At 31.5% G+C, this 17,790-nt stretch overlaps 2 protein-coding genes across 3 annotated transcripts; both read right to left on the bottom strand.

The window, feature by feature from the left end:
• Positions 1 to 209: 209 nt before the first annotated feature.
• Positions 210 to 3,788, bottom strand: LOC100780458 (uncharacterized protein At5g41620). Its single transcript, XM_003540761.5, has 3 exons — positions 2,854 to 3,788; positions 2,606 to 2,728; positions 210 to 1,781 (listed from the first exon to the last, which is right to left on the bottom strand). Exons 1-3 carry the CDS (start codon positions 3,343 to 3,345, stop codon positions 417 to 419), a joined length of 1,980 nt encoding a protein of 659 aa, XP_003540809.1. The 5' UTR covers positions 3,346 to 3,788; the 3' UTR covers positions 210 to 416.
• A 7,455-nt stretch (positions 3,789 to 11,243) lies between these two features.
• LOC100809697 (photosystem I subunit O) lies at positions 11,244 to 16,121 on the bottom strand. 2 transcript variants are annotated; one of them, XM_041007474.1, is made up of 5 exons: positions 15,927 to 16,121; positions 15,548 to 15,623; positions 15,248 to 15,427; positions 13,541 to 13,645; positions 11,244 to 11,603 (listed from the first exon to the last, which is right to left on the bottom strand). In XM_041007474.1, the coding sequence occupies exons 1-4, from the start codon at positions 16,000 to 16,002 to the stop codon at positions 13,555 to 13,557; spliced, it is 423 nt and encodes a 140-aa protein (XP_040863408.1). In that variant the 5' UTR covers positions 16,003 to 16,121; the 3' UTR covers positions 11,244 to 11,603; positions 13,541 to 13,554. The 2 variants fall into 2 exon arrangements, with proteins under 2 accessions (XP_040863408.1, XP_014620108.2); XM_014764622.3 differs by lacking the exon at positions 11,244 to 11,603 and adding an exon at positions 13,385 to 13,447.
• Between the last annotated feature and the right edge of the window lie 1,669 nt (positions 16,122 to 17,790).

The following is a 17,790-nucleotide window of genomic DNA, read 5'->3' as shown; positions in this document are numbered from 1 at the left end:
CGAAAAGCCTCCATTATTTCCTTTTGAAACTATAAGGAGAATCAAAATCCATGTGTGGCTATGACATTGTTTGCCAGCAATTTTCGTCCTGGTGGATTATTAACAACTTGTTCAAATTACAATTTTTTTCTTTTAATAGTTATGTCGGCTGAATATTCAAATAGGAAAATTTACTTTGAACTTCAAATGCCAATAAAGCCAGGAGTAGCTAAGCACAAAACTGCAATATGTGACTCTATTCAATATGTACATGTTTCTTCCCATGGCTTTAACAATTACCACACATAACAATGATATTAATATTAAGCCTTGGAACATATTTAACTCATCAAAGACAGCATTTACAGTTTAGAACAGAAATAGTTTAAGCTATCTATATGATAAAAATAAGTTACTAACTACCACTATCAAAATTCTTAACATCCAGATTTTTTTCCTGCAACTTCTTGTTTCAAATTGTCACCTTCCAGGGCAAGAGCATTTTCCCCAGCTTCTCCACCAGCACACTGCAAAGCTAATAATAGATTATTTCTCTTGTCAGAATTGGCACACGACACAGTGTCTTGGAGCCCCTTATTAGACCTATTGCTCTGAGTTTCATCTTTATCATCTTGTAAAGTAGCTTGTGAAAGAAATTCAATTGACCTATCAGGATCAAAATGATCGGAAACCTCCTGAATATTTATAGAAAAATCCCTCTTCCTACCACTTGATGTTCCCTTGTTGAAGCAAATACTTCCCCACAGAATTTTCTCAGAGAAAGACTTCCTCCCAATACTCTCTTTGTCAATTGAAAATCTCTTATCTTGACCAACATTTTCACAAGCAAAACTCCACTTGTAGCCTTTGCTGTCATCATCCATGTTTAATTCAATGGAGTGGAGATCACTGTCATCTGAATCATCATCTCCTTCATGCCCTACATCATTTTCAACATCCGAATCATCCTCCTTCTCTGCATTCTGGAATCCCCAACAGACATTTTTGAAATAAGACTCAAGATCCTTGATCTTTTTACATTCGGGAGAAACATCCTCATTTTGTCCATCTTTAGTCCTCATAAAGTCCTCAAGCTCAGTTCTCAGCTTTTCGAGGAAAGCATTTTTCTCCTCAAACTGATACTTAGCCTCTGAAAGCTTCATCTGGACTCTCTCCTCGCGCAAAACATCGGCTAACTGAAGCATTTCCCTTTCCTTCTCCACCTCCTCACGAACTTTAGCTGATTCCCTTTTCAGTTCCTCCACCTGTGCTCTATCTTCCCCAATGCCTTTGGCAAGTTCATCACAAATTTGCTCAAGAATCTCCTTTGCACGCTTCTCCCTTTCAATCTCTTTGGATGCTTTCAAATGGGAAGCTTTTACACTAGCCATTTCTTTGGCAATCTTCTTGTTCAACCTTTCAGTTTGCCTCCTCAACTTCTTCTCCACTGCAAGCTCCTCCGCCACATGTTTTATGGCATGATGAATCCTTTCTCGTTCTTTTCTTTTCCAAGCAGCCTTCTCTTCTGCAAAATGCTTCATCACATACTCAATATCGTTCTGGTTCGAGCACTGTTCGTGGATCAGTTGATCAATTTGGTGGCACACTCGATCAAGCTCACTCCCCAGAGCCAAGACAAGGGGCATGCTTGATGCTTGCTGCTCTCTAAGGCACATTTGACTTAACACCTTTAGAAGCTTCTTTGATGTAGATAGGCCACTTCTAGCCTCCTTCAGACGGTTCCTAACATCACCTGTGCCTTTGCCGCGATTCTTCTTGCTTCTGAGCTGATTTTCTACCTCCTGCATTTCAACTTTTCAACATAGTTCAGTTTCTTCCCTCCCAAAAAAACATAGGAAAAAGAACAAGCCCATCATTACGTGCAACAAAATTGTAAATCATTTAATTGATCAGATCTATATCTATTTTTTCTTGCTGTTGCTTTTTTTCATTTTAATCTAGATACAGCATACAATGTAAAGAACATAATATACCAATTCAGAGTGAATAATAACAGTCTAATCTTTAAACTAGTGATTTCCAATTAAGAAGCTATAAGGTCATGATTGTTAACATTAAATTTAAAACAATTGTTTTTTATATTTTTAAAAAAGTGTCCTAGTAAACAATTTAAAAGGTCTCATGGACAGAACATGCATCAAGTGCCATTTGTTGTAGTTAGACAACTCAAGCCCCTATAAACCCCACATCCCACCCCCTTCTGCACTTTGACTAGTCATGGGCAAACACTACAATGGTCATATCACACCCTCAGTTTGCAGTTGAGAGACATGGTGAAAGACTTTGATACCAGTTGATAAAAACCTTTGGAAAACCACACAACAAAACAAAAGCTAGTTATTGGAAAGCACAAGGCCTAATAAACCCCACACTAAAATTCCATACTTCCAATGTGGGACTATACCTTCCAGTTCTTCCAATGTGGGACTATAACTTCCAGTTGTACCCTAACATAATCTATCTATCTTATTTTAGGTCCATTAAATAAACAAAACCCCCAGATAAAAAAAAAAAACTGGAAGAAAAGAACTTTGTGAAAATGATGACCAATCAGCATGCTTACCACATTTCTAATTGGTCTGATAAATTCAAATTCACTCTTTACCTCAATAAAATTGGCACTGCTATGAGCATCAAGAGCATCCAAATAGTAATCACCAGACAGAAGCTGATGAGAAAACCTCGATACTCTTCTCTTGCAGCTACCCCCTTCAAGCCCCTTCATCCTCTGCACAAACAAAAGCACAAACCAAAAATCACACCACACCAATGAACCAAAACAAACAAAAAACAGAACTTTAACACAAAATCAATCAAAAAAAAAAAAAAAAGAACTTTTAACACAAAATTCACCTCTGAGGCAGGACTATGAGATGGATCTGACATCTGTGGCCTTAACAAGCCCGATCTGGACAAACCCACACCCTTCTTCTCTCTGCTTCTAACCTTCTCCTTGCAGCCTCTCATTGGATCAACCTCGAACTCCTTCTTCACCCTCGAAGGGGGCAAATCATTGATTTCCCACAGTGTAGCAGCGAGTTTTCTGGCAGAAACAGAAAGCTCCTTGTCCTTGGAGGGTAACATGGAGCCAGAAGAATGCAACAAAGGCTTCGTGTGGTGTTGTTGTTGCTGTTGTTGTCGTTGAGTAGGAACAGAAGGAGAAGAACTTGTGTTAGTCTTCCACATGGGAACTGGGGTACTTGACCCTCCTTTCTTCCCAACCAAAATGGCTCTCTTGAAACGGTATCTTCTGACCAAAGAGGAAGAGGAAGATGAGGAACAACCTCGTTTCCTAGTCTTGTTGTTGAGGTTGTTGTTGGTGGTGGTGTAATGACTCGAGGGCATGGTGATGAGAAAATTGAGTGAAGGAGTTTGAGGTACCCGAAAATCCCGGGTGTTCGTGATTCACATGAGGATTCGGACACGGGATAAGTGCAGTGCAGTGTAGTGTAGTGTGGTGTGGTGTGTTACAAAGTTCCTAGGAGCAGCAAGGTGTGCCAGTTGTGGCCAGCATCATCATCATCTTCTCTTTTTTAGCAAAGTGGGTCATCAAAGATCTTCTCTTTCTTATGCTTCTTCTTCTTCTTCTACGATTATTTTTGAACGGCTAAAGAGGGTGGTGGTCGAGGACCAGGGAAAGTATGAACATGTCAAAAAAATGGAAAGATACGTTTTTAGAGATGGAAATAAACCGAAGCTTTAAGTTGAGTTTTGGTGTGAAGTGGTGTTGTGAGAGGGAAAGAAAAAAAAAGTGAGAGAGAAAGAGAATATCTTGTGAGAGGGAAGGGTGCACAATAACAGTCTATATCTATGGGTCATGTCATTAAAAAAATTATAATAAATGATAATCGAGTACCAAGTACAAGAATATCAATAAACTTAAAATTAAAATATTTTTATTGAGAGAAAAAAATAATATTATTTATGATTATTTTATATTCTTGTATACTTAATATTTTTTTTAGTTCCTTAAAACGGTGATTAATAGGAAAAAAACTCACTTAAAAAGATGGAAAGAGACAACTGGCAGACACGTGAGGTGCATGTGAGTTCAATCAGGGACGTGCATGTGTTGTGTTACTTAAAAAACTTCAAGGTTCAAGGAAACGTCCACAAGAGTGTATATATTTAATATTGGTACATTAATTGATATCGTTAATTTATTGCCTTGATTTATTGGCTTGATTCTCTGTACTGTATTGATTCATTTCATCAACCTTCTTATTCTGTAGTTCTATAATATATAGTCCGTTTAGCACTTAAACCCTGATCACACCTGGAATGTTCTTCAAATCTGTCCATTGCAGACTTTTCACGGTATCCATGGCATCACCTTCTTGAATTATATTATTTAATCAAATCAAATATATTTTAATAAAATAAATTATTGTTTTAGTCTTGGATGGTGTATAAACAGCTATATTAGTGTCTAAAACTTTTAAAATTCTAAATGTGTTTCTCAACATGCAATTTGTCAATTACTTTAGTTCAAAATTAATTAAAAATAAATAAATTTGTAACTTCAGTAATAAGTGAAAAATGTAAAATCTTCAGTTTCAATGATAAAAAAAAAATACAGTATGATCAGAAAAGACTTGTTAGTTTCAATGATTTGTGTTATAATGTTATACACTTTAAGGAATAAATTCTTTATAGTTTCAATGATATAAAAATACAGTATGGTAAAAAAAGACTTGTTAGTTTCAAAGATTAGTGTGATAATGTTATACACTTTAAGGAATCAAAATGTTAGTTAACTTTACTTAAATGATATTTTTTTATCATATCAAATATTTTATTTCATACGTATTTTTTTTCATATCTCTTTTTATGATTGGATATATTTTTGCTAGCTCGATAAATTGATTTTGTTGTCTAGGAATAACTTTTCTCTTCCTTTTGTCATTAGTCCTTGAAGTTGTAAACTTATTCTAATTGGACCAATCCCAATAATTTCCTTGATATGATTGAAAGATGATTAAGGGTAGGAGAAAGATTAATTATTGTCACGTCTCAGCATGTGGAAGATATTGATGCATTGAATGCTAAATCATTAGCGGTCATAGGGCTGATTTATTGTTTTGTTAATTTGACCGCTAGCAAAATTAATCAGCAGATGGAAATAACCATTACAGCCAAATTAAGACAGAATCCCATTGACGTTTATGGAGAAAAGAAGAAGGTAAGGTATGAGATAATTGAAAGGAAGATAAATCAAAAAGAAAAAATAGGATTGTACTTGTAGAGTTAGCCCAAAAAATTACAAGTACGGAATAATAATTGAGGTGGGGTGTGTAATAAGTAATCCTAGTACTCCTGTGACATAAAACTGTATCAATTATGTCCGTAAGTATTAATAAGTTATTTGATTTGAATGATATTCAATTTGATTTTTTTAAAATAAAATCTTGAATTAAAATTTTATGGATGAAAAATACATAATTAGAAAGAAAAATCTAATCAAAATCAATCAATCAAATTTTTTTGATAAAAATTAATTATTAACAAAAATCGATAAATACTTAATAAAAAATCATATCAAAGAGTTTGGGGCCCAGAAAACGGTTCAACGTGGCTTTTAGCAAATATAATGGTGGTAAAGGAAACACACAGAATTTGTTGTATGGGAGGCCCCCACCAAGGGGTTATTTTGCCTATTATTATGATTCTTTTCTTTTGGAATGGGAACATACAGTGTGGTTTCGTTTGGACATTTGGCCTTTATGTATGGAAGTATGCGGGAACTTGCACGGCACTCGCATTAATACCAAGTTATAATCTTCGTCCATTGAGTCAGCACCTTTTACCGCTTGCTTTACTGCATTGTCTATAAGATCTATGGTGTCTACTCAGATTTGCCTTCCAAGGACGTAAAACTCAAAGCTTTTTGTAGGGGGAGGAAGGAAGGAAAACGGGTATATACCAATTGGGATTTCAAATTAGTGTTGTGTCTAAGAGTATCAACAATATTTGTGTGTCAATGCTAGTGGGTACACTTGATTAAGAATTGGCTTAAATAACTTGTATAACTTAACATTTTTTTATTTTTAGTCCAAGTAAGTTAATGTTTTTTATTTCGTTATCTGTAAGTTTATTTTTTTAATTTTAATTTTTGTAAGTTCGTATTTTTTAATTTCGATCCCTTGTAATATATTTTATTCATTTTTACTCCTATAAGTTTACTTTTTTTTCAATTTTGGTCCCTATATAAATTAAACATTAAAATATTAAAGGAACTAAAATTAAAAAACATAAAATTACAAAAAAAAAAAAAAAACTTACATAGACCAAAATTAAAAAAAAAGTCAACTTACATTGATTTTTGATTTAGAGACCGCTAAACCATTCTGTCTAATGATGTGAATGAAGGTCTGAAGATGTTTGAAATGTTGGTCAATATTTTGAGAAAAAATTAAAACATCATCTATATAGACAATGACAAATTTTGAATAAGGATTGAAAATATCATTCATAATTTTTTGAAATTCTGAAGGGACATTCTTCAGTCCAAATGGCATTACATTCCACTCATATTGCCCAAAAGGTACAATGAAGGTTGTTTTGTACCTATTTGATTCTTGGATCCGAATTTGCCAAAATCCAGATTTCATATCAAATTTGGAGAAAATTTTTGCAGAATTTAATCTGTTAAGCAAGTCCCTTTTGTTTGGAATAAGATACCTAATCCATTGTAAGACTTGATTTAAAGGTTTGTAATTTATGACTAGGCGAGGCATACCCCGCTCAAACTCAGCTTGTTTATTGACATAGAAAACCACACAAGACCCTGGGCTTTTGCTCTTTCTGATTAAGCCTTTATCAAGCAAATCCTTAATTTCTTTTTGGCAATATTGGAGGAGTTCTTCATTCATTTGGATTGGCCTAGCTTTTGTGGGAATTTGTTTCTCCTTAAAGTCCTTTTCATAAGGAAGATCAACAATGTGTTTTTTCCTATTCCAAAATGCATGTGGCAAGTTGGAACAAATGGTTGATTCGATATGATGTAATAACGATTGAATTTTCTCTTTTATTTGGGGTTTTTCTAATTGCATTTGAATGTTATTAAAGGATACTTCCTCTTTTAAGAAGTTGATTTGGTTGATTTTATTTTGTATGAAATTTATGTTTTTGGAGATTAGTTTAGTAGAAAAAATTAATTTAATTTTTCTTCCTAAATGGTTTGTAGTTATTCCCTCTTTAGATATCTGAAGAGGAAAAAGTGCTCTAATAAAGGGAGTACCTAGGATTACTTTGTTCTTAAGGTTTTTTACCAGAAGGAAGTTGGTATTAATCCTAAGACCTTGATTTTCAATGATTGCATTAGATAACTTGTAATTGATCTTTAATTTAGATCCACTCTCTGTACTTTGTTTCTCTGAAGTTTTTTCAAAGAACTTTGTAGGAATTAATCCTTCTAAAATGCAGTTTGAATCAACCCCTGTATCAAATAGGGCCATTGTGTCTAAGACGAAATCCTTAATAATGATTCTAATGTTTATGTAAAATTTTTGGATTTTAATCTTGTTGATTAATCCCATAAACATTTCATCTTCCAGATTTTCAGTTTCATTTTCTTCATCCTTTTCAATATTCTCAGAATCACTGCTTCCTTCAAGCTGAGAAAGGATGATTTGGTGAATTTCTTGTTGCTGACGAAGTTCTTTAACTTCTCTTTTTAAATTATTAATCTTTGTTTGGAGATCTTGAATTGTGGTTGGTTTTGTCGTAGTATTTTTTAACCTTTTGAATATGTTACTAACATCAAATTTATTATTTGTGATAAAATCTTTTTGTCTAGGTTTGGTTTCTAAAGTTTTCTTTAATTTTTCCAAGAAAACCTTTTCCTGGGGGTCAGGTATGGAATTGATGGCCTCAAACAAGAGATCTTGTTCTCTTGTTAGAGTGTTGATTTGTCTTTCATTGTCACCATCCGTAGATGATAGTTGGTCATCTTGTTGTATTATGTTGAGATTTTCATCGGAGAGTATGGAGGATGAAGTGTTTGTTTCTTCTTCCGAGGTTTCTATGAGCAAATTATTAATCTGCTCTTCAATGGCTGGTTCTAGGTTAAGGTTTCTTAATTTTTTCTTGAACCTACAGTATTTTCTAATGTGACCTTGTTTTCCACAGTTGTAACATGTTATTTTGGATTTTAATTTTGGTTTAGGAGTTTCCATCTCCTTGCTGGTTAAGGGTTTGTGCGAGTATCTTCTTCTTGGAAATCTCTTTTTATGGATAGTTTTATTTTCATGGGATTCTTTTCTAAGATTTTGTTTTTTCTTTTGTTTTGGACAGGCTGATAGTCCAAATTGTTCGCAAAAAATCCTAGATCTCTCTTTGTTTGAGTTTTCTCTTTGGCTAATTGCCTTTGAATTTTGTCATCCTGACATATTTTTAAGGCCACTTTCTAGACTAAGAGATTAATTGACCGTAACTTAAGCTCTCATATGGAATGTCTCCATTAGCAGACTGGCTACGGATTTTGTCTCTAACCTTATCTCCTAATGATCTTGGAAGACCGGCTAGAAATTTTTCTTTCCAGAAAGGTTGTTGACTATCTTCTCTGGTGTAGACTCTAGTTAGGAAGGTATCTCTGTACCACCTAAAATCTGCTAATGTTCTACAATTAAGATTGGATAGTAATTTTATAGGCCTATCTTTCCAAAGAGACGGGTCTCCAATAAAATGTTGGGTTATTGTAAATATAAGTGTATTAACAGTGTCAGGAATCTCCTTATTATCATCATTAGTAATGATTTTTCCATTGAGATCCGTCTTAGCTGCACTGTAAATTTTTTATTTTTCCTTATTAGTGAGATAATTATCCCACCAACCTTTTAACTGCCGGGAAAATCTTGCCACTAAGATATCAATAATGGTTTCTTCCGAACATTCATAGGATGTTTGGTAGGCTGTGGCTGCCATGGTCATATGTTGGAGTGTATTCATGATATTATACTTCGTTTGGGCATCTATATTCCACTCATAGATGTTGTTTGCACTGAAACTCTTAAAATTATTTTCACCTCTTTCTTCTAATAGAAGGTCAAGGGCAGTTGGTCTTTGGTAGTATAATTTGGAAGGTGTTTTCCAGTGTTTGGAATTTATTGGATTTATGTCTTTTTCTTATACGGAACCTATCTCAGTTGTGTTTTCTGAGTTTTGGTCACTATCTTCATTAATGACATTAATTAATTTGGAGGTACTTCTTGTTACCATTTTTGATGTTCCTTCTGAGGGTTGGGGAGTTTCGGGGATGACTCTAAGCAAACTATCAAGCTTATTTAATAATTCGCTATTATTATCACCTACTCCTTCCATAAGGGATTTGTTCTTCCTGAGTTCCCTTATTTTTTATTTGGCTTTGTCAGTAATTTTGAATGGTACGTTTGAATAAAGGTTTTTCTATGGGAATATTGGATGGAGTTTCCTCAGGAGTTTTATGTTTGGGAATTATTTTGGTTTTGATGGATTCTCCTAAAACTTGCAAATACTTATTGGTGTAATTTGTTTGTTCCTTTAAGCTTTTAATGTCTTTAGAGGTTACTTCCTCATTGACATCTTTTGTTTTAAATGGACTGGCCATGACAGGTTTATCATGACTGCCTTTGACCTTTGGTAGTTGATATTCGATTGTGGGAGGTAATTCTGATTGGATTAACTCACCATCCTTAATTTGCCAATTTGTTATCACATTTGTTGTTGGATCACCTATGATGTCTTGCTTCCACGGGTAATCTATACCCTTTTTGATGGTATAAGCATGGAACCAATCAAAGAAAAGGACATTAATTTTGACTCTTTTGACAAAAGCATAGAATTTGTCTTGGATTTGTTTTTTGTTTGAACCCTTAAAATGTTGAAAAAATCATCTCCTTTAAGGTTCATTCTCCAGAGAATAAAAGTCTTTTCTAAGGGTTTCCTTATCAATGCTAAAATTGTCAGATAATATCATAAGGTTCATGCATAGAGGAATAAGTTGGAGATTGGATCGACTTTTGGTCGTCCTCTTGTTCTTGGTTGTACGTTATTCTAGGTATACTAGAAGTGGTATCTAAACCTTGGAGGTTTACAATAGGGAACTGGTTGTGTGACTCAGATCTAGTTAATCCTACTGGAATTGAACGGGTTCTCACCGAGAAAAACCTTCTTGCTGACTCATATTCAGACCTAGAGGCTTGTATCCTTGATGAGAAAGAATTTCTCCTGTTGAAGGTTATCTCTACCTTACCAGAGTTGTCTTGTTTAATTTGTTTTATTGTTGGAGCAGGTCGGGGGACAGACGGTGTGACCTTATCCATGATCCATTTTTTAGGAAGAGTTACCCCATCCCATTTTATTGTTCTCGGAAGAGAAACATTGGCCTTTGTCATATCAATGATAAACAAAGTTGTCTCTCCTCTTTAAGGCTTTAATAAGACTCTTGCCGCACAAGTGTTCATGACCTTATACTAGATCCTATAGATTAAGGTTGTTGGGATTGATCCTTCTTTCATGTCAAGACCATGAAAGTGGATGTTTAGGAACAGAAAGTCAAGAATGTTTCTATCCATCAGACTCACTGTTTTGTTTGGATAATAATTGAAGTATACCGAACCTTGTCCTAGGCTTGTTTCTACTGTACCTATCAAGGAATCTTCAAATTTGTTATGCCTAATGTCTCTAAGGCACATTAAAATTGTTGCATCTATGCCCATATCAATTAAGGGCTTGATGGCTACTTGTACACAACCGATGTGTAAATATTTGTACTTACGGCTATGTTCATAAATTGAGTTTTTTGAAAGTAAATGAAATTCTTTCCCTATATCTTGTCCTAGAGGAATATTATTTTCTACAGTTTTAATTATATAATCAAAATTATGTTTGTCTTTAATTGTCTCAGGAACGTACAGTGTATCCTAAGGGATTTATGGAATGTTCCAGTCATCCATGTTTTCATTTATATCTTCAAATTGGACCTCCTCATCGAAGAGATTATGTTTTGGGGCGACCTCGTGGGTCTGGTTTTCTTGTTCTTTGAGGTAATTGATATTTTTTGGTGAAGTATTTGAGGATGATGATGACGAATTGGATCTAAAGGAAATACGAGAAAAAGATCGTAAAAGATGCGACATACTAAAAACATCCTCTAGTATCTTTGCCTTCATGTGATTCCATAGAAATGTTTCCATAAAATTATATGTCACTAAATTTCTTGGATTTGAAAAAAAAAAACTTTAACTTTTTTTTAACAGACAATATAGTTTAAACACTACTCCTATAGCCACCAGTTTATTATGTCTTAATATTTTATTTGAACAATACACCTTAGTTTTATTGCTTTTTCTCATCCACAGAACTTACTGCTACAATATCATTCAACTAAAATATCAAACTGTTGTGCTTCTAGAAAATACTGTTCAAACATATACTGTTCAAGTTAAAAGTACTATACATTCTCTAAAACAATTACTGTGCAAAAGTTCAGATCCATGAAATCAGTTAATATATGTCCTTAGAGACAGTATTCCTACTTTCCCATTAAGCTCTGATACCAGAGATCAGCGGAGGAAAAACAATGAACTTTTTCCTTGTGTCTGTTCCTATGAGACAAGTCACTCCTATGAGACAAGTCACCCGCAAACTTAGAAAAAAATTCAAAGTACTTTTTCTCAATAGAAATGCCAATGGGTACCAAACCGAATGCAATGTTATTTATTTAATCATACATACATAGAGAAGATCAAGTGATTATATGAATAACTCTTCCTTTTCAATTGTAGACAATGTCTTATTAAAAAAAAGGACATTCACTTGTTACATAGAGATTGTGCAATTTGATCCTACTTTTTTTTTTTATCAAAATCAGTAAAAAAAAAAAAAAGTGAAAAAAACCCACACTTGTAAAGGTGAAATTTGTAAATAAAAGAATTAATTCCTTTTATCTTGTATCCACGATTAATGCAGTCTTATATGCTTGAACTTTAGATTTATAGTATTAAGCAAAGGTTATACCTATACATGTGTGGTTAGGTCAATCCTAACCTACTAGTAGTATCGATAGGTTGCATTGGGAAAGAAGCATTATATTTCTGACCAGTAACAAGACTTACCACAAGAATATTATTTTGTGTAGGACTATAGTTTTGAAAAAATAAATTGTCTATTTTCTCTTTAATCTCAAGCGAAATATGATTGAGGATGTTAATTCAAAACCTTCCGATAAAATAAGAACAACCCTCACATTTAAAGCTCTCTTTTTGTGTGTGTTTTTTTAATTGTCTCTCTATTATTTCATCTATTATATTTTTCTTTGCATAACCAAACTGAGCGTAGTTGTCTCATTAAAAAAAAATTATATACATCATTTTTTATTAATTTAATCGTTGAATATTTTTATATCAACTCAATAATCATGTATATAAAATTTTATAAATGTTTCTTTATCCCCAATCTGTTAATAAGTAATGGTTATGCATCCTTTAAACAAAAAAAGAAAGAAAAGACTATAAAAACAAAATAAATAACACTTAAAAAATTGTCTAAAAAGATAAAGAAATAAATAACTAAAAAATAAATATCATTTGGATAAGCTTTTTTCTAAAAAAGATAAAAAAAAATACTTTCTCCATTCCAAAATAAATATCACATTTTAAAAAATATCCCAAAATAAGTGTTATATTAGCTTTTTAATGTAATATTACTTTTTTTTTCTACTAATACATTTCATAAATGTTAGTTTAACTTTTTAATATAATATTAATGTTAAGGTTAGTTTTGTAAAATTATTTTTTATCTCCATTTATTAGTTTTTATTTATCTGTGTTAATTGGGGACTGAATAAGCCAAAAAAATCTCTTATATATCAGTCTGAATTATAAGTAAATCTCAAACTTTATTTTTAGTGTCACTTTTATAATTCTCGATATCAATTTCAATAAATGATAATTTGAAAAATAATTTTAATGAGATTGATTTAATTAAACATGTCAACTAACTTTTTAATTACCGTAAATAATTTTTTTTTCATATACTTGATACCAAATATATGAAAAATACTAATTAATTATTTCTTACATTTTCAAAAATTGTCTATTTTAAAAAAATTATCATCATACACATTCCAATATAATCACCATCTTTCTCTTGTCAAATTATTATACATAAAAATCCCGAATATTAAATTATTTAAATAATATATTCCATTCGAAAAAAATTATATTCCTAACACTTATATATATATATATATATATATATATATATATATATATATATATATATATATATATTAGACGAATAGAGATTATTTTTTTTCTCTTGATCAATAATTATGATAATGATAGGTTACTGAAACTGCAGGGTTACTTTGGAAATTTTGCAGGACTAGAAGTTGGGACATTGATGAGGAGCAAGTACAACAATAATAATATACAACATTATGAAGGCGATATTACACAGATTTCTCCTAGTAAGAAGGAAAAAGGTAGCATAGAGTTATACATTATAGATTGCAAGGCACAAAAGGGAATGAAGAAAAAAAGAGAAAGCAAAAGCATACCATAAGTTTGGAATTCAAAAGTACTCTTCAGTCCTTCCCTTGAATCCAATTTGCCCAAAAGTGAGGCAGATGAACAAGCCAAGGTGCCACGTAACCAGCCATAACCTGCGCATGACGTATGCCTCGTGTTAATTATCAATATGTCTTCATTGTCTTGAAGAAAATGCTTAGAAAGAGAAAACAGTAGAAGATGTGTTTTATTCATCTTGTTTAATAAACTGCATTTTTCTGTGTTTCATTGTCTTCTTTAATAAATTGCAATTTTTATTTCAAAGCTGGTCCCATGGTTTAGTGATCAGGACATTGGACTCTAAATCCAGTAGCCTGAGTTCATATGAGCTAAATCAGCTTTTCAACACTTAACGAAAATACAAGAATCGATTTGTCCATGCAACAAAAAACAATTGTTGATACATAAATAATAATAATTTAATTATTAATATTAGGCTAAAATGCAATTTTGATCTCTATTTTATAATTAATGATTAATTATATTTTTAATATCAAGTAAAAAAAAAAGGGGATTTGTCAACCACGGTCATCGTCAAACTTCTCGAATTGAGGTTGTAAAAGAATAGAGCAAACAAGCATCAGAGACACACAAATGTTCTTTTGTTTTTGGTCAAACATAGAAATGTTCTAATAATTAACACTCTGGCCCACTATAAAAATGGGCTTACAACATTGAAGCATTTGCACTCTGGGCTCAAGTGCACTCTTCTCATATTTTGTCGTTAAAGTTAGGCAAAAGCAAAGCTATTATAAATATTCAAAAGCCATATAAGAAAGTAACTATCATTCATTTTCATTATCAAAAATATTATATTAACACATTCCAATACTATACTGTCTATTGCCACCTTATTCTCTTATTTATTAATATAAGTGAAATAAATAATTATGTGTTGAAATATTAGTGAATAGGATTGTAAAGCCTTTTATACTGTAAGTATATACTACTAAATACTTTGGTTGGAATTATTTTTGAAAAAAAACACTTATTTTATTCAAAAAATTCTTTCTGTAAGTTGGCAAAAGAGGCTACTGTGTACTGACTCTATTTCATCAACTATTTTTCTGGTGAACTCTTTCAGTTATGCAGCCATCTTAAATGTTTAAGATTAGAAAGCAGTGTCAATTAATTAAATCGAGCAAGTCTGAACTACTAGATTTATGTTTGTGAAGCAACTGAGTCCAAAGCAAATGGACATTCAAATAAAGCTACAACAAAATTACTTTGACTTTTTTATATTAAAAAATATAATTTTTCCGTTCAACTTGGATATAATCCGTATCCAAACATATTAAGCTTAAGGTATGTTTGTATATCAGTTTTGTTGAACGTAACTTTCATCTCAACGAGATAAAAAAGACTTTCTTTGCTGTTTTTAACGTTGGAAAGTGTGATTATCCGTATAACAAACTCTAAACAGCAATCCAAACACACACTAGCTAGGTTTTCTCTTTGGGCAAGGTCCAACTCATCCAAGTCGCTCATTTCAATTTCATTTTTCTTTTCATGCCTCTCATCATCATCTTCTTCCTCTTTCTCTTAATATTAATATTAATATGATTATTGTTGTTGCTATGAAGTAAAGAACCATTGAATAATAATAATAATAATAATAATAATAATAATAATAATAATAATAATAATAATAAAAAAGAATGAAAGAAAAAAAAACTACAAAGGGTGAAGTGACTAACCAAAAGGATGAAGTAAGGGCAGGAGGGGTGGGGAAGTGAGCTAGCTCAGCTCCAATGCTCTCAAAGAAGAGGCCAGTCAGACTTTTACCGTTGATAGCCGGTACGCTTGAGGGTGCTAGCCAACCAATCAATCCAAACCCAATGACACTGTAATCTGCCCGCAGCCAATTCCTCTCGAAGCTTCAACCATCATATATATATATATACACACACACATGTCATGTCATCATTCATGCATTCATTTTTTTTTCTTTTTTAATTTCAAAATCAGACAAATTATTAATCTTGTACTAAAATTACCATGTAACCCTCCCATTTCCCATTGCCACAGCTTTCCTCAAGGGATTCCTAGCACTCACTGGCGATTTCACAAACCCTGCAAACAAATTGCAAAACATGCCACACAGCATGCTCATCTTGAATTCTTGATCCTACCCTATAGTTTCACGTTATCCAAAATCACATTGAATTTGGGTAAATATTCTCATATTTGGGTTCTCATTGAATCAATTCTGCTTTTAAAATTGATTTTGAATTGCAATAATTTAAATAACTTTTGTATTAAATCTAAAATTTTATATTTAAAACATTTAAATATAAATTACCTGACTTCAAAATTAATTTTGTAAACACCCATTCTTTACACATTGCATGGCATGTGTATCAATCAATATCATACCTGAGGTGAGACGAGATGAGGTGGATGACAGTGATGCACCACCGAGTCCTGCGACGGTCGCGAAGGTGGTTGTCATTTTCGCTATGCCTAAGAGTTTCTGAATCAGTAGTGGCTATGGTAGTTTTTGGGTTCCTATTCTTGATATTATTTTTGTTGTTTTCTACCAAATGGACTCCATTGAGTTAGATTGGGTTTGGATTGCGTTTGCATGGATGCAAGCGTTATGCAATAACGTTGTGCCACATAGGAGCCTATAAGATAAAGTGGGGTCTACATTAATCCCTTGATAATCCATGGAGCCAAAAACATCAATGAGGTATGGCAACTCGTAGTTCACACTTAAAACTTAAATAATATGATTGATAGCATTTAATTAGATTCAATCTTCATGGTGTTTTAATTATAGTAGATTAGAGAGAGTATTTGATAAATAACTTTTCTTACTTTTTTTATAGATCACATGTTAGTATCTTTCGTTATAGATGATAAAGTTTTTCCTTTAAATATTTAATTCTACACTTAAACACTTAAAGCTTAAATTTTAAACATTTGATGAACTGAAATGATCTCACCATAGTTGATTCACTTGTTTTTATGGGTTTTCTTAAATGTTTTTAGTTCTTAAAATATAAATTTTTCTTTTTAGTCTTACATTTATGAAAATGCCTTATATATAAATATAAATATAGTACGTATTTATTTGTAAACTAGAATATAATTTTGGTTCCTCATCAATTGTTAATTTTGGTTTTATAAGTTCAAAGTATATTTGTTATATTAAGTTGATCTTTCCGTCAATTTATAAGACTAATTTGATCTATTTAATGGCATCTAACCATGGTAAAAAAAATTGATGAAAGAATCATTTTAGTTTAAAGTAACATTTTGAGATATTAAAATGAATTTTTGTTAAACTTAAGAGATGAAATTAATTTTAAAAAAATAGATAAAAGACTAAATTTATATTTTAACCTAATTTCTATAAAGGAGTACCAAAAATAAATAATTTTATATCAAAGACAAACTGCATTTTTTTTACAAAGAGTACATCTTACACACATAAATGAAGAATTAAAATAAGATGTTTTATTTTTTAAGGAAAAAAAAAACATTGTCCTATTTACATGGACTAAAAATATTTAGTGATATATTTTTTTCTTCATTAAATTGTAACTTTAGTTTCTAACTTTTATTGGTGATTTTTATTCTTCTATTATTTCTTTAGTGATTTCAATTCTGATATTTTAAAAATTTTGTAATTGTGATCCAATTGTTAATTTTATATATATATATATATATATATATATATATATATATATATATATATATATATATATATATAATTTTAGTCTAATTAAATTCTAAATCTGAATATATCTTTTTAAAATACCCTAAAAATATTTTAATTAATTAAAATATAAAAATACAATAAAATGAATGAATGAAAAATAAAAAATGATACTAGCTCCATTCTTATTTATTAGAACAAAGGTAGTAATAATAAAGTTGTAAATGAATTTGATTTACGAATAATATTTTTAGCAATAATCTCAAGTGACGTTTGTCTTACGGATGATTATTTTAGTTATGGGAATATAAAATAATAATGTTATTCTCAAGCATTATTAAGAAATATGTTTGATTAACTATTAAAATTAGTTGAAAATATTTTTAATATTCCTAAGAATAATTAAAACATGTGTTTTGTTGAGTTATTTTTTCTTTAAAATATATATTATAATTCCTAAAATAATATAATCTATTTTTAGAGAAATCTGACCCATCTGATGTAGATTAACTCATAGGTTTTTTATCCTAAACGATTTTCATATACACTAGACAAAAAAAATTATTAATAAAATAA

This window comes from Glycine max, chromosome 12 (assembly GCF_000004515.6).
Source record: "Glycine max cultivar Williams 82 chromosome 12, Glycine_max_v4.0, whole genome shotgun sequence".
Lineage (NCBI taxonomy): Eukaryota > Viridiplantae > Streptophyta > Magnoliopsida > Fabales > Fabaceae > Glycine > Glycine max.
This window is presented reverse-complemented; position numbering and strand designations above follow the sequence as displayed.

Bases quoted from the DNA above. Each gene is read 5' to 3' on its own strand.
- LOC100780458 (XM_003540761.5), bottom strand. From the start codon at position 3,345: ATGCCCTCGAGTCATTACACCACCACCAACAACAACCTCAACAACAAG. The intron at 2,729-2,853 runs GTGAATTTTGTG...TTGTTTGTGCAG, and splicing joins CTCATAGTCCTGCCTCAGAG to AGGATGAAGGGGCTTGAAGG. The intron at 1,782-2,605 runs GTAAAGAGTGAA...GTTGAAATGCAG, and splicing joins GCAGTGCCAATTTTATTGAG to GAGGTAGAAAATCAGCTCAG.
- LOC100809697 (XM_041007474.1), bottom strand. From the start codon at position 16,002: ATGACAACCACCTTCGCGACCGTCGCAGGACTCGGTGGTGCATCACTG. The intron at 15,624-15,926 runs GTATGATATTGA...ATTTGTTTGCAG, and splicing joins CTCATCTCGTCTCACCTCAG to GGTTTGTGAAATCGCCAGTG. The intron at 15,428-15,547 runs GTAATTTTAGTA...TGATGGTTGAAG, and splicing joins GGAAATGGGAGGGTTACATG to CTTCGAGAGGAATTGGCTGC.